The 17,146-nt window shown below is 43.6% G+C and overlaps 1 protein-coding gene across 1 annotated transcript in view; it reads right to left on the bottom strand.

Annotated features, from left to right (window-relative positions):
- The window catches only part of PWP1 (PWP1 homolog, endonuclein), a 429,968-nt gene that overhangs the window by 235,897 nt on the left and 176,925 nt on the right, over nt 1-17,146 (bottom strand). Inside the window, exons 8-9 of the mRNA XM_069628279.1 lie at nt 5,802-5,875; nt 2,996-3,092 (exon numbers count right to left, since the gene is read on the bottom strand). Coding sequence (XP_069484380.1) covers nt 2,996-3,092; nt 5,802-5,875 — 171 coding nt within the window. The remainder of the gene's footprint in view (nt 1-2,995; nt 3,093-5,801; nt 5,876-17,146) is intronic.

The following is a 17,146-nucleotide window of genomic DNA, read 5'->3' as shown; positions in this document are numbered from 1 at the left end:
TCTAGACGAAGCTAGTGCACGTTCACACTTATTATGCCACACCTCCCAAGAGGAGGTCTTTCTGCTCTTTCGCTCCACAGGCAGCTTGCGCCCGCTTCAGAGGGGATTGTTCTTTCAACTCGCTCTCTGCAAGGGGGTGGGCCGGGCCAATGAATGCTGTGCACATTAAAGGTCAGAAGCCTCACCAATCACCATCACAGGGAGCATTATGTTATCAGAAAAAGTCTTGTCACAAAATTATTGAGATTTTGGGAATTGGGAAGATTGCCGATAACCCTTCTCCGGGATTTCCGGTCTTCAAAAGAGTGGTTCACCAGCAGTAGGATCTCACTTGTCCTGTCCCCTAGAGAGAGTTAAGCTTAGCAGTCTCACCACCCCAGTGCAAAAGTAGTAGGCTCCCTCTTGGGGAGAGGGGACAAATACCCTAGATTTGTCACATAATCTTGGCAACTAACACTGCAGTCAAGGTATTGAGATTCCTACTTGGATCCATGCAATGCACTACAGCAACAAGCATTAAAGAGAGAATATATGTGAAAAAAACAGGGGGAAATATCGAGGTGGCAAAGACAGGTTTTTTTTGCGTCGAATTGCCAGATTTTTGGGGCCTTTTTGCACTTTTGTTTTAATAATGCGGGCAGAGACCCCCACCATCTTTTTTTTTAGATTGCAAAAATGTCACAGAAACTCAATGTAAAAAAAAAAAAAAATCAGCCTTTTCTACCTCTATTTTTTCTTATTCTTTTTTTTGGGTAATTCCTTAAAGAGATACATTACCTACTAACCGTGACTGTCTGCTGTTTACTTGACTTGTCAAGCTGTTCCTTTCCCTTAAAAGATTTGCAACCTATACCAACGTGACACGGCCTTGGGTTGAAATTCAATTTGTCTCACGTAGTGACAACTGAAGAGATAAGTCACGGACCTGGTATCATCGCATGTACATTGGGTCATGGCGGGAGGGACACCTGAGACCTCAATATGACCTGGACAGTGGCATTCAACTTCTCCTTTGGTTCTTACATAAAGCAGCACAACATCAGCAAGGTCAGGTCATATCCATGTGAACCACTTCCCAATTGGCTTTCAGACAAGAGTTCTATTCAAGCCTTATCTGCACAACAACAACCAGTATTGATTGCCAGCTCAGTTGTGCAAAAAGGCGCTAAACCTCATAGCACTGAACCTACCAAGGAAACTGTTATATTACCAGAGTTAACTCACCTTTCTAATCCGATGCAGTATTGTTTTTCTGTTTTGTATTACAGAAAAGAAGAGCAGGAGATGCAGAGAACATCTATTGGTATCGAAATGGGCCAGTCACCACAAGAGCGATATGGGTGTCAGGTCTGAGAATAAGCACTGATAATTATAGTGAAACCGTTGACATACCTGCGGATTTCCACTTGGTGGCTCTACCAGGAAGGTGCAGTGTGAGGGGACAGGAAAGGGATTTAGGAAAGGATTTTAAGGATGCAGACACATTATTTTGTTTTCTAATAAGCATCTTGAATTTCAGAAACATCAAGACTGATAGTGTGTGCTCCAACGAGTTGCACAAATTATGTCAATATGACGCAGGCGAACAAAATAAGTCATGTTCTATTATTCAGTATCTGGTTTCACATGCCTTTCAGGTAACAGTTTTCGAATCATACCAAGCTTTGTTCCCAGTCAGTGCGGTATGATACCGTTAGTCAGATAGACAGATCTGGATTCAGATATATTATTGTAAATGCCTTGCAAGGCACGATGATCACAATGCAGTTTCCCCAACTGCACTCAATGGAGGAGATGAGATTACAACAGCAGCTTGAAGACATGTTTGCTAGAAAGGGTAGCAGGGAAACAGTGTTTCGGGTATGTGATGGGCCAAATACATCCCTTGCAGCTTGGGGAATATACCTGGGCTAAGGGTTAAATGACCATTTGGTTGATTAGAATGTGCAACAGGGCTCATTACCAGGCAACAGTTGACAAATATAGACAATAACATTTGCAAGTGATCGGAACACTCCGCTCAATGCCGATGTGCCAACGCAATAAGGTGAACGGATCCATTCCCTCACCCCTCGCATCCGCATGCGATAAGTGAAAAGTAGAACCTTTCCACCTGCCCTCTATTGACTGTCAGTTAGGGTCTTCACCTACATCATCCATTCACAGGTAACGTATTAGATCATTTTGATTCCAACCATTTGATTAAAATGTTCTGTATACTAACCAAATCCTCTTCATATGTCAGTTCTGGATTGGAACTGCCTACCTTGGTTTTCCTCCCCCTCTTTGCATCCTGCATTCTGTGCAGGGTGCGTACCATTTAACGCATACTGGGGAATATTGGGATGGTTTCACAGGACTAGTGTGATAGGCACATTTGCTGTATCCTGAACACTTACATTCAACGTGAAATAATAAGCATTCCGTATTTCATCCTAATGAAGTAGTTAAACTTAATCAATTTCAAGAATAAAAAATCTGAATAAGAGAAAAGTTTAGAAAACTTGCCCAAATTGATTTCAATAGATCTACTTCACCTCCACACACCTTAACTTTTGGTTGGATTTCTTGGATATCAAAGAGTTACGCACTGGAATCTTCCTATTATTTATTCTTTACTAGGTTCAGCATAGGTATTTTATTATAATATGTACTACTACGTTACAGTTACAATTAAACGTTAAATGTGCTTATCTGCTGTTGTTAGGCCATTGTAGGGCCAGTGTATGAGTCAGAACACACATAAACCACGTCCCAAGGTTTCTGAATCAACCTTATTTAGCCGGTCCTTCAAAAGACCAATTGAATATTTAACTGTAATGGTTAGATGTTGTTGGGAGTTCCTAATACCATTTAAATAAAATGTATAACTACACCTAAAATGTTATACATCAGTACGAGTAGCTGTGATTGGTGATCAACATTCATTATGGAATCACTTTAATGTGTATGTAAGAGGTTTGTTGGTTTGCCACCCTTTCATTCCAACACGTACCTTGTCTGTGTGCAAAGTAAGGTTAGCCGCTGGTTTGCCCTGCTTCAGATCCCAAAGTATTATGGACTCATCAGCAGATGCGCTTGCTAAAACGTTTCTGTTAAGAAAAACAGAACAAAAAATCCATATTGTACTTTTGACATTTCAAATAAAGTACTGGCCAATACATGTTGCCAAGACGTTACGGCTCATTGTATACACTGGAATTCCAGCACTTTGAAGTCTCGGCCACATTGTCCCCATGTTGGGAACCTAATCACCAGAAAAGCGACTGAAACCTCTGTGTAGGCACCTGATAAATATGTGTGCTTATAAACATGCTTCTAAATGTGCACTGATGATTGAGCACTCTCTGCGCCACACATGACATACAGTAAATAAAAACTGTGAAATGCACATCAGGTTAGAACTTTTAGGGCGAGAAAGATAAAATGCTAATGTGCAGTGCAAACCTTGACTAATGGCCTAACGTTGTGATGAGCCAACATTCAATGCTTTATACATACTCACCAGTGACGGTAGTCTGCACATCGCATTTATTTGAGTTAAGCAAGAAAAATCATAAATAAGTGTGCAATGCTACAAACAAGCCAAAGTGCATATATAATGGTATTGGGATATCCATGCATTGGGAAGAGAGCATGGAGCCGCTGTTCCTACCTTGATGCACAGCTAAAATTATCTGCAGGGGAATGGAAACATTACTTCACATATTGTCACAGCCATTCTATGTGGACATCCAAATCCCAAGGGTTGTTTGAATCAGTATAAATGGCCTATTGGGTTCTATGTTTATTCATCGACAGTGTTTTTTTTTTAATGGTATTGTTGTAAAAATTATTTTTTCTGAAAAAACGAGTTGAAAACATTTACTTTTTGGGGGGGGTGTTACACCACCCTACATCCCTCCCCTATTAATTGTACACTATTGCAGACCCTCTATCCTTTATATACCCTTACCCACAACCCCCTATATTTTTCTATTATTTTTTCCGGGCGGGTGTTTTGAAATACGATTTGAGCAACAATGCCAGTCTGCATTAAGTACTTTGCGATTGAAGCATTCCCCACGTTATCACAGACATATTTGTCACATACAAAGATAAAGATCTGTGGCCATTCTTACATTCCCAAAATGATCTTTGATTTATGGAAAGCAGGCTGGAAACCTCACTGGAGTTATTTGCGCTCTGCCCCATTCTCACAGAAGTATTTCGAGAGAGTACAATAGGAGTGCACAAACTGTCCATCTTGGAATGGTACCCTTTTACCAGAAAACAATTTAGATGGTTGGTCTAGGTTTTGATTAAGTGCTATGCTCAGCAAGACTAGTATAACTGAAACGAATACTAGGATTGACAATTAGTAATGGACATTATAACATTTTGAAACCCGGTAGTTTATGTCAGTACAATTAAATCACTTCATTTTTCCTAATAGCTCCCACCTCCCCCACATTCCAGCCCCTCCCTCAACAAGATCTCGTTTTTCTCGGGAAGCCCAACTGTCAGCAATGGCTGTGCAAAACTGAGCAAACGCACACTTGACAATACGTGTTTCTCGCACACACACAGAGACAGAGAGACAGAGAGGGGGCGTGTGAAGGGGAGAGTGAGCGAATGAGAAGCACTCGGAGTGGAGGGGAAGATATGAATCGCCTGAAACTATCTGTTAGGCATGATCGCCCTCTATCACCTGCTATGGGAGCGGCAAAGCACCTCAGCCTGGTCACAAATTCCTACCACTGAATACTCCTGACAAAGGCCAGGATAACAGTTTTGTGATGACTTGTGCCAGGACGGGTGCCTGGCATGCAGATGATGATGCCCAAGCAGTGAAAATGAAACACTGGCACATTTCATGTTGCTCTGCCCCCTATCTGATGTACGGACGCAATATCTATTGGGCTTTCTTAGAGGATGCGGCTTAAGACAATGGAAACCTGCCTTTATGATGCTACCCTGCCAGATGTTAAGAATGCTTTTGGACTTGCTGCTATCTGCAAATCGCCTGGAAAAGTAAAAGATCACTTTTTGCTTTGACCGTGTCATGTTGTTTTTGATCCAGACTCCACATGCACACTCAGGTAATAGTTGTCTGCAATAGCTATTATCCTTATGGTTTTAAAGTTATGCCTTTGTGATGGGAGAGTATGCAGTGTTCATTAAGGTTCATGTTACTAGTGTTTTTATTGTATGATCTGGGAATTCCACCTGTGATGTTTTATGGATTATGTCAAATCTGAAATAAAGTGAATGCTGACCTTGTAATAACGCTGTCTGAAGTTCATTGCATGCACATTTTCTCAATCGCATGTATTGTGGCTAGGCTGGGAACGCAGCTTGAGAGAGCTTTGGGTGTAAAAGTAGGCCTGGGTCCAAAAGTGATGTACAAGGAGGCCCTTCAAGAAGCACCAGCATTCAGACTACATGCAGTGCAGTGCAATCACTAAGCACTGGAGTAAAAAAATGGCAGTTTGTAATAATGCCTTTTCACCCTTTCGGGAACTGGTTTTAATGAATCATTGCCCTTAACTTAAAGCTTTCACCTAATGTTGGGCAGGCGGTAAATAAATAAATAAATGTCACAGCCTAACAACACGAATAATCACAATTTACAACCAGAAAGAGATTATCTAATGTTTTACTGCACTTTTCATTTTGTTATCCAATTCGAATTTTCTTACATCAGCAAAATATAATTGAGCAGCTAAAATGAAGGCTTTGCATATAGATACGGATGCGTATAGTTATTACAGGACAGTCTGCAAAGATGTTGGAAGTGCGCAGATTACGTAAACAATCACCTGATCAGTTTATTCCAAGACAAGTCAAGAACTGCATCCGAATGGCCTTCCAGGCAAGGCTCCGCCGCAGCGCCCTGTAACAGAGAAACATCAATGTTGCTGGTATCCAATGAAGAGTTAAAAGCAGCACTGAAAGTACATGGGTTCTCGAATATAGAAACCAATGTCACCGGCATGTATGAGTATTCTTGGGATTAACCTTCACGGTCATCACACTCGACGAGCCTTTTAAGGGCATTCACAGAATTAACCTGCAGCGTTGCGCAAATGGAATCTCCAACGCTCTTAACTCATTGCTTTGTTGGATTACTGTGCACTATTTATTGCTGTTACTGTGATAAACGGCCTCTTTATAAACAATGTGTCAAATTTAATAATAACCCTATTTTACCAATGAAGGAGCAAGGAGAATAGTTTCTCATTCAAAGTACCCCAAATAAGGCAGACTGTGGTCCTCTAAAGCATGATGAGCATTTTCCATAAGGACAACCAACACATCTTGCCCTTCTGGCATACCACGTTCACCACTGTTGTACCAGCTTGGTATGTTTCTACCCCAGAGCAACCTAAATTCAATACACACTTGTCCTGTGTGCATGAACATGATCTGAAAGAACAGGGTCAGAACATGTTGCTATCCACAATGACCTCTTCTTACACCTTGCCACTACATGAATAAACTACTGGCCTAAATCTGCAGTTATTCGGCAGACCACGCCTGCAATCTAGAAAAATCAGTGACCATGCCTTTTTGCCCACATTACCTGATGACCCATGATGCAGTTTTTTCAGTTTTCACCATCTAACACTATACTAGTGAAATTACTATGCAATGGTCCAACACAGGGTCCTCCTCTTCACTGCCTTTGATGTGAAAGCACTGTAGAGAAACCCCCCCCAACGCTCAGACCACAAAAAATGAAACCCGCTGGGGAAAAAGGCACAGCACACCTCTTTCAAGGAGAAGAAGATTAATTCTCATAAAAAACAAATACACAATATTTATTTATTTATCTGTATCTAACACGTCAAAGCCTGTGGGCATCAGTAGCAAAGAACTCTGCTGCCACGGAGCGCTCTGACGAAATTAAAGGATAGTTCCGGGACTTTTTTTTTATTGTCCCTACGGTTCGGCCATGTGTTTTTAAGCATAACTCGGTAGATCGTAGAAAACTTTCCTATGGACCTTACCCGACTTTTCGTCCATTAACGCACTCGAAATCAGCCGCCATTTTCTGATAATCCTATCATTTCCCCCCATCGACCTGGCTCACCTGCTTTTGCGGCACTAAATCAAATCCCCCGCCCCTGAAACAGACTTTATCAAAACATTCATATTCTCCGCCTCTATCCGTGACGTGGCTGAGCTGCGTAGGCAAACGCGCCCAGGCGTCTTCTACGCGACTCCACACAGAACCCGGAAATCAACACAGATGAGCTCACACAACACAGCGCGCCACAATTGGGAATATGAAACTGTACTTTTAAATTAAACCGCAAGATTGTAAATTTGGTAAAGTACATTTATTTGACATCAAATGTTTTGAGAATATTCAGCGATTTGCATTTTTATTTGCTCACGTTCCAAAAAGTTTGTTTTGAGGCACGCGATGTTCCTTTGCTGTACACAGGGTCTTAGATCATCTCACAATACAGCGCCACAATTCGGATTATGAAACTGTGGTTTAAAAGCAAACGGCAAGATTGTACATTTGGCATAGTACATTTAATTTGACATCAAATGTTTTGAGAATATTCAGCGATTTGCATTTTTATTTGCTCACGTTCCAAAAAGTTCGTTTTGAGGCACGCGATGTTCCTTTGCTGTACACAGAGTCTTAGATCATCTCACAATACAGCGCCACAATTCGGATTATGAAACTGTGGTTTAAAAGCAAACGGCAAGATTGTACATTTGGCAAAGTACATTTATTGGACATCAAATGTTTAGAGAATATTCAGCGATTTGCATTTTTCTTTGCTCTCGATCCAAAATAGTTCGTCTTGAGGCAAGTGATGTTCGTGTGCAGTACACACAGGGTGTTGGTTTACGATAAAATAAGCTCTTTGGTCGCACTGATAATCGCATGGCTGTTCCAACAACGAGGCACTAGGCCACCACAACGGTCTGTATGTTGCATCTAGCCGTTAGTACCGCGTAAGGGCATACTTGTACTTGGCGATCGTCCCATAAAATGGTCAGGGTGGTAACGTTGTTCACGCGGAGAAGCAACTGGCGGTTAAAAAAGCCATCCGCCGGTGTCTGGTACTCGTGACACAGACAATAATGAAGGATGTACCTGTTTTAAAAACATAAAAAATGAAATTAGTCTCACCATCAGATCTTTACTAAAATTATTCATTTTATATATTAGGTCTGGAAATTATTTCATAGCTAGGACAGTGCAACTGGGTATTATACGTCATTTCCAGTAACCCACCCCCTCTCCTCTGCCTTTTTCAGAGCCGCCTGAGCGCCAGTGGACCACTTCGTCACTGATATGATATAATATGGCATTTGCAACGCGCCTATACACAAGTGTTTCAAGGCGTGGCGAGGCAGGGAGGGGGGAACAAGGAGAAGACAGACAACGATCCTACTAGGCCAGGTGTCATTCAGATTGCGCAAGTGCAGGGGTAGGGGGAAGGTAAAAGTGCAAGGGGAAGGGGAGGGGGGAAGTGGAGTACAAGGTAAGTAGCATAAAATAATAAATACATAGGGCCAGCTGGTGGCGAGTGCAAGGTAAGTGCAGAACAAGTGCTGGGAAGGGGGGGCTGTAGGATACTGAGACAGTCCCCCAGTGCAGGGGTTGACAGGGAGGCAGTGCAGGTGGAGAGTGGAAGGGCCCAGGACCGAGGTCGCAGACAGTGGACCAGTTGTAGCAGGGGAGAGGGAGAGAGAAAGCAGAAGCAAAGAGGAAGGTTTTGAGGTGCTTCCGTAAAAGGAGATGGTTCTCCTCAAGATAGTGCGCGGTACAAAACAATATGCCACATAGAACGAACAAGTACAACTTAACCCGTCTTTAAAGCTACTGTATAGTAATTAAATTGCGGTATAAACTCATCTAAAGAGTTACTTACATTATATTTGCATTTTCCATTGTGTCTGTGCGTAGGGCAGCCCCGAAATACGACTCCTTCTATGCCGACGTTATTTCTTCTAATGAACGAACATTAAATGGCTTTCGTTTCTGAAATTATATTCATTATCGTTTCTTATGTTATTGCACCACACCCCCAAAAAGAAGTCTTTCGGGATGGTCCCGGCCTGTCAAGGTCAAATAACAATAGAACCTTATACTGAGTCGTGGGCCATTCCGGCACCCGAGCAAAAAATCAAAGCAGCTGACCTTCACTTTGAACGAGCACACATTCCTAGTTAGCTACATTCAGTGTAAGGCCATCTCACAGGACTTGAAATTTACACTCCATCTTTGCATTTTGTCTGCGTGCTTTGCAGCCCCAGAGAACCATAAATACGGAGACATTCTATATTTTTTGAAAAATGATTTATATTACTGTTTGGTTTAATTTAATGCGCAAATGAACAAGGTTGGATAGACACATTGCATGTACACTGAGCAATCACTTTTATTTACACAATACATAGCTACACATATTCAATGGGCCTGCGACATGAGGAGACTCGAGAGCAAAGTCACAGGTGACACCCGGGTGGTTCGCACTACTGCACGGTGAAGGGAGGGGCAAGGGTGGAGAGGCACATTGCATGTACACTGAGCAATCACTTTTATTTACACATTACACAGATACACATATTCAATGGGCCTGCGACATGAGGAGACTCGAGAGAACAGACAATCAAATTACAATCATTTAAACCGTGATGTGTATTTCTCAATGAGCTCTTCTTTAGGTGGACATGGAACAGAGGCAATGTTGGGTGGCAATGCAGTTGTCCCCTGCACAGGTTCATTCACAACTCCATGTATGTGCCTATCTAGGACATCAACAATAAGTCTCTCAATAAACTCATATTGCATATCCTCAAACACTGGTTTGATCACCCATTGTTTACTTCTTTTAGTGAAGGCCTTATTGTAGCGAAGCGTCCCTAAAGTTCCGGTCGTCCTACTTTGTTGACGGCCAACATTATGGTTATGTGCCAAGACCGCTAGAAGAGTTCGATTTATCATGCCCTCCATGCCAAAATGCAATCGTTTTGGCCTGTACTTTAGGCACATATTGTGGAACACCTCCAAATCTCCTGTGTGGCAGAATTCCGTGAGTCCCCTCAAATCTCTTGTTATAGTTTTATCAAATACAATCTTTTCAATGGCTTTGTGAGTGGGTGATGAAGGAATCAACCACTTCTTCTTCCGTGCCTCCTCTGTGGACAAATGGCCATGTTCACAATTGTGGAAATGTTGGTTTGTGTTCCAACGGTGAACGTTGATACAGTGTAGCATTACTGACCGCCATTTTTCCAGTAGAATTTCCAACGACCCTCCACATGTTTTTGAGCTCCACCAAAGATGGTTGCTGATTGACTTGGACCACTGTGAAATACCTTGCATATCTTTTTTTTTACCTGCAGCCGACATTTTTTTATTGATTGTTTTTGCAAGATGCCAAACGTCAAATTGGTGATTTATATTTTTGTACTCTTCTCTCATTGTCTTGGCAATTGAAACGCGTCTGTCCGTGGCTATCAGATCGATCACCATTCCCCGCGATTGTAGTTCTTGCAATGATGCTACAAAGCCAACTTTCTCCATGGCCACTGAGGATGTACTTTGTGACACCTGCACGACCACCGAACTCACAATTTTCTTACTTTCCATGTCCTGAAAGTGGTAGGTGCAGTACTTGGCTGAAAATCCTGGGCTGTCGCACTGTCCATCACCGGCTAGCCTGAACCGTTTGCCCGCGAATGTACTATCAATAGACATTTTTTCCATTCTCCAAGCTTCGCTAATGGCTGGAAATAGATAATCTGTTTGGTATTTGTAGAACTGAGTTTTCGCAATGAAATGGATTCCCACAAACTGAAAGAAAGACTAACTTTTTGAAACTTGAACCACTAAAAAGTGCAGCCGCTGCACAAAGTAGATTGCCTGCTGGCAGTTGCCCCAGCATGGGTTGTGCAGACCATGAGAAAGGATATTTTGTACAGGTGGCATGTATTTTAAGGTTAGTGCCTCGAATTGCACAAGTCACATTAATCAATGGCTCCCCACATACTTCCCCACCAACCGAATGCCCACATTTCATCCTAATAATGATATCAATCAAACAACTATCGAATACAATGAATTTGGCCTCTTTCCTTATACTGTCACTTTGCATCCCAGCTGGTTCGGCCTGTAACGTTGAGGACATGTCACTCACATGAAAGGTAGAATCTCTGATACCGTCTTCCGCTATGTTCAGTGATATTGATGGTGTTTCATTGTCGTCCACTTCATTCTCTTCCATTGCAACATCTGTTCCTTCTCCGGCGATGGGTGAATAAAACAATTACTTTCTCGCGGTCTTAGTTTTTGCGGGTGTGGATTCTGTGAATTGATCTCCGACTGCATCCGAACTACCAGGAGGACATTCACTATCAATGGCTGGTGGTGGTATAGATCCGTTGTCAATCACTTCATATTCTTCCCATTGGCACGATGCATCTCCAGTCTCAAGTCCCTGCCAAAAGGTTTGACAGGCAACATCTCTCGTTCGCTTCACTGTCTGTGTAGATCTAGTTCGTACACCCACTCGCAACTAGAGGACAGATTGGAAAAGGGATGTTCAGTTTAAACACAACTTACAGTATTGAACTATTAACAGTGAAAAACAACAAAATAATGTAGTGACCAGGACACTAACCTTCTTTTGCTTTCTTTTCTTTGAAACTTTCTTGCCTCGAACTTCAACATCAGGACGCTGTTGCTCCGACTCGTGTGTGCATGTCTCCACTTCCTCTTGCGCTGCAACGACTATATTTTCATGATAAGCACATCCATCACGCACTGACGCTCCATCGACTCCCTGAAACATAGAACTTTCATTAGTATGTATAATAATATCGAAAACACAAAATGTACTTGGGGACCAATACCCACATACATCTCAATAGCAAAACACGAATGAACGCTTTGTGTAGAACATTCAAACGACAATTATTCACGCATTGTTTATCTAGTTAGATGGAACTGTCAAGATCCATACCTCGGGCTCCTCATAGACTTCCATTGATGATATTATTGAAGATGATGCTTCAGTAACTCCCTGAAACACAGTAATTGCATTAGTATGGTTTTCTATTTTGTTAAAAAGAACATAAAACTTTGTGCAGGCGTCAACGGCTCATCTAAATAGACCTGCACAAATGATCAGTTGTCTAAAATAAATAATGGATATGTAAATATGATTCGATTTGCTCGATCGTTGGAAGTGTCACCACCCAGAGATCTGCATCAACTACTAGGGGTGATGTTCTTGTAGAAGAAGCTCTGTCATCTCCCTGAAACATAGTACTTGCGTTAATAAAGAAGGAAGTATAGCGGATGTAATCACGTCATATGATTTCGCTTGATCAAACTGTCAGTATCCATACCTCGAAATGCATAAGAACATCAAGGGACGATGTAACTGCGGTGCACACTTCTGCAAGCTGTTGCGCCGACCCGTAACTGCATGCTCCCGCTTCTTCTTGGACTAATGCTCCATCGACTCCCTGAAACATAGGACTTTCGTTAGTAATGAACACAATATTGAAAAAAGAAAAGACATAGGAGGGCGACGACAGAAGGACATATCAATGGCTAAAAACGAAAGAAACATTGCGTGTAACAATCACGCTACAAGAATGCAAGACCTGATGATCTCCATCGATGGAACTGTCCGGAAACGTACCTCGAGCATCTGAGTGACATCAACGGTAGTCGTCAATACGTTGGACTCCTCAGCATCTCCCTGAAAGACAGTACTTGCATTATTTTGGATAACAATAATTATAACTGAAAACAAAGACTAGAGGACGAGTACAAGGGTGTACCATTAGGTAAAATAATTACACGATAAATTAAAACTATTGATTTACATGCCTAAAACAAGTCAGTGGCAGAATAGCCAAGTAAGATTACCTGATAGGCGCTTGAAGTGGCTGATGACTGCAATAACGACACGGATGGAGAATCTTCCGCCTTCATATTGAGTGGATACATAAATGGGGAAATTATTGTTAGCTAATGCTACACACTACCGCAAGGCCGAGAGATAAATACGTAAACTTGACTCACCAGTGGAGGGATGTGGACGAATAGAGAGCAATTTTTGCCTCGCTCGCGGTGTGTTCTTCTTTATTAGCAATGATGTGGAGTACATGTCAGAGGTAAAGTGCCTGCTGCAGATGCGGTATCGATCACCCCTCTTGTCCGCAAAGACTTCTAGGACTCTACTTTCAAGCTCAGACGGTGGATATCCGCAATATCGGACCCATTCTCGTATCCGATCTATTGTCTTAGGGAAAACATGCATTATAGTACCTTCAGATTTATTATGGGTCTTCGAAGGGCAACCGCCAATGGAACAGGCAGGCATTGTGGAAAGTTCTGAAAAGTAAAGATCAACAATTCTCTATGAATACCAATGTAAACTCAGAACATGTGACTAGTTCCTTGCATGTACTGTCTTGAACGAAAAGAAATTGGAAGCAAAATGATTATGGTACATGGCCTTACCTTGACGAACAAACAGATGCAGGGATCAGAGTAGTTTCTTGTCGTAGAACAGGGAGCAGTTCACAGGTTGCAAACTGAGGAGTTTCCTCGAAGTGTTCACGGAAGTTCACAGAGACGAAGAGCAGATAACCAGCACCTTCACGGGTTGACTAGCAAAGCGCAAAGAAGTGCTCATTAGAAATATGAAGTGGGTTATAAAGAATTCGAAACGGGTGTGTTTGTGAATGAATGACGTGTATATGTCGTGGCATTATGCGGTTTGCAGGGGGCCGTCCAGCGTGAGGGGGACAAGACACAGGAAGACTCGTGAATGGAGACACACTTATGTGGATTGCAGGGGGCCATCCAGCGTGAGGGGGGATGCTTGGCAGGAGACACGGGGTCTGGAGGTAGACATGGGAACAACAACACATGCTCTATAGACCACTTTGAAGTGTACATGGTCTTTGGCACCTCTTGGCCTTTATCGCTCCCTGACAGCTCCACTTGGCAGCGCAAGTACCCCGGTGCGAACTGCCTTTGATAGGGCGGGGGTGGATTGGGGCGGTGGTCGTGCAGACAAGACACAGGAAGACTCGTGAATGGAGACACACTTATGTGGATTGCAGGGGGCCGTCCAGCGTGAGGGGGGATGCTTGGCAGGAGACACGGGGTCTGGAGGTAGACATGGGAACAACAACCCATGCTCTATAGACCACTTTGAAGTGTACATGGTCTTTGGCACCTCTTGGCCTTTATCGCTCCCTGACAGCTCCACTTGGCAGCGCAAGTACCCCGGTGCGAACTGCCTTTGATAGGGCGGGGGGTGGATTGGGGCGGTGGTCGTGCAGACAAGACACAGGAAGACTCGTGAATGGAGACACACTTATGTGGATTGCAGGGGGCCGTCCAGCGTGAGGGGGGATGCTGGGCAGGAGACACGGGGTCTGGAGGTAGGCATGGGAACAACAACCCATGCTCTATAGAACACTTTGAAGTGTACATGGTCTTTGGCACCTCTTGGCCTTTATCGCTCCCTGACAGCTCCACTTGGCAGCACAAGTACCCCGGTGCAAACTGCCTTTGATAGGGCGGGGGGGGGGAGTGGATTAGGGCGCTGGTCGTGCAGACAAGACTCATTTGCCGCAGGGCCTCACCAAGGAGAGGCCATCTCACTGCATGTAAGAGGCAGGCTGCAGGATCTAGTACATGGAAGGCAGGGGGGTGAGTTTATAAATACCTCAGCCTCCCAGGAGAATATATGGGTGCTGTTCACCCTGGAGACCCTGGATGCCTAGGCAGTTAGTCAGCTGCAAGCTGGCCTGTGGTGGCAAGGCGGCACGGGCCAGAGGGGGTCATCTCTGTACCCGGTGCCCAAAAGGATGATTTATTACGATCAACCATATTGATTATTTACCTATAACCATGTTTTGTATCAATAAAATCCAACGGCCTTTTATTGCCAACGCTTGAACAAAGTGGTGTGGTAAGTATTTTTGGGGGAGGAGGCAAGGCCGGGAGGCTTGATGCCAACCCGCAAAATAACATATGTATGTCTGCTGCATATGGGTTCAACGGTTATGTGGATTGAAGGTGGGCGGCCAGCGTGAGGGAGGATGCTGGCCGGAGACATGTGGTGTGACAAGACAAGGCACAGGAAGACTATTCAATGGAGACACACTAGATTCATTTAAAAAATCAAAACAACCATTGTTAAAATATATGTTGGGTTTTATTTTAGATCTTTATTTCAATTGAACATAAATAATAAACATTACACATTGTAAAGTTCCGGTTGCAGCACATCCAGGGAAAATCCGCGGTATTGTCCACTGTCGCTGGGGAAATGTTGTCTAATGGCAAGTACCGCACAGGCAGGTATTACTCTCCGAACGCGGTGTCCGAGCCTCCCGTGAAGCCACCAAGTGAAGCAACGATAGGCCACCAGCCTGTACCACCTGTGAAAATGAAAGATGCAAACTGTATTAAAATGACAAAACTTTCTTATCACTGTCGATTCAGGTAAAAAATGTCATTCTGCTTTGAAAAAAATTCTATCTAGAAAATGCACAATATGGAACCAATTTACATGCGTTCGAATGATATGTAGATGTAATTATATATGTGAGAGACGACCATGACATAGTAGTGGCATCACTGACATCACAACCAGAGTATACTTACTCGTTACTCGGATTACGCGGACGAACAGTGCCGCGAAGTTCGTGCATAAGCACCATCATCATCCTCAACACGGTCCGTGAGAGGCAGGCTTCCCTGAACTCTGGCAGCTCGGTGATGCATTGCGGACTTGGCTCGCCTTCCGAAATGTAGGCCAAGCACCCGGAATTTTCACGGCAGCAGCAGTTCTCCTCCTCAGTTGGCATTAGCTCGCACCGATTGCACGTGCACCAGGTGGAGACGCCGTCCATGCGACATGGTCCAGGCTCTTCATTCGTTGACTGGTCCTCCCAACTGCCGTCCGAATCCCCATCGTTTTCGCGTGCTTGCCTTTCCAGTAGTTCCTCCTCGGTGTACTCGGGCTCGTACATATACGGCATTATTGTAGCCATTGTGTGGTAAAGAAAGTAAAATAATTTACAGAGATGGTACAGGTGTTGACAAGGCCTAGAAGCGGCGAAGGTAGCTGACCAGAGCACAGAAACGAGTCACAGAATACTCAAAGTAACACAGAGAGAGTAATGGAATCGAAAATCTGCTGCTGTGTGTTGTGAAACGGTGTGTTTATACTTATTGAGGAAAGAGGCGTCCTGCCATTTCCATGGCGACACTTCATTAGCTGAGGCGCAGCGATTGTTGACACGAAACGTGCTTTGGCGTTGGGAAATGGGCGGTACGCGTCTGCTGATGTCAGGCTCAGGGGCGGGGGATTTGATTTAGTGCCGCAAAAGCAGGTGAGCCAGGTCGATGGGGGGAAATGATAGGATTATCAGAAAATGGCGGCTGATTTCGAGTGCGTTAATGGACGAAAAGTCGGGTAAGGTCCATAGGAAAGTTTTCTACGATCTACCGAGTTATGCTTAAAAACACATGGCCGAACCGTAGGGACAATAAAAAAAAAGTCCCGGAACTATCCTTTAACATAAGCAACAGGTTATAAAGGCACGCAGCGTCATCAATTATGTAATTTACATGGATTACAAATGCGGGTTGCTGGTTGGCGCAACCCAATTCATATACCACCTGCTCCATAAAGGATGCCAGGACATTGGTCCCAGCTTCTCCCATCCATCTTCTTCCACGTGGGCTCCTTCATTACGCATCACTGGGCGTCAAGTTGCTTAATTGGTCATTAGAAATACAAAACACATTGCACTCTATCTGTGGCCTGATGTGCACAGCTTCTATTGAGAACCCTCTACCCCTTGCAGCCTTGCCAAGCCCCTACAATGCACGGCTAGGCCTCTGCTGCATAGGACACCTCTTAGGGGGCCCGGGACAATCAACCCGCTTCCCAACAGCACCCTATGCCTTCTTCCTTCTGCCACAGCAGGGAATACGTTTACTTGGTAGCATCTGGTCAGCGGTATCCCTCAGCATAATATTTATTCATTCATTTTCAATGACATACACAAGCAGTTATAGTTTCAGCCAAATCGTGCAGGTTTTCAAGATGTGACCTACGAACAACCTTTCCAATATGTTTCTAAAATA

This window comes from Ambystoma mexicanum, chromosome 12 (genome assembly GCF_040938575.1).
Source record: "Ambystoma mexicanum isolate Mex_15411 chromosome 12, UKY_AmexF1_1, whole genome shotgun sequence".
Taxonomy (NCBI): Eukaryota; Metazoa; Chordata; class Amphibia; order Caudata; family Ambystomatidae; genus Ambystoma; species Ambystoma mexicanum.
This window is presented reverse-complemented; position numbering and strand designations above follow the sequence as displayed.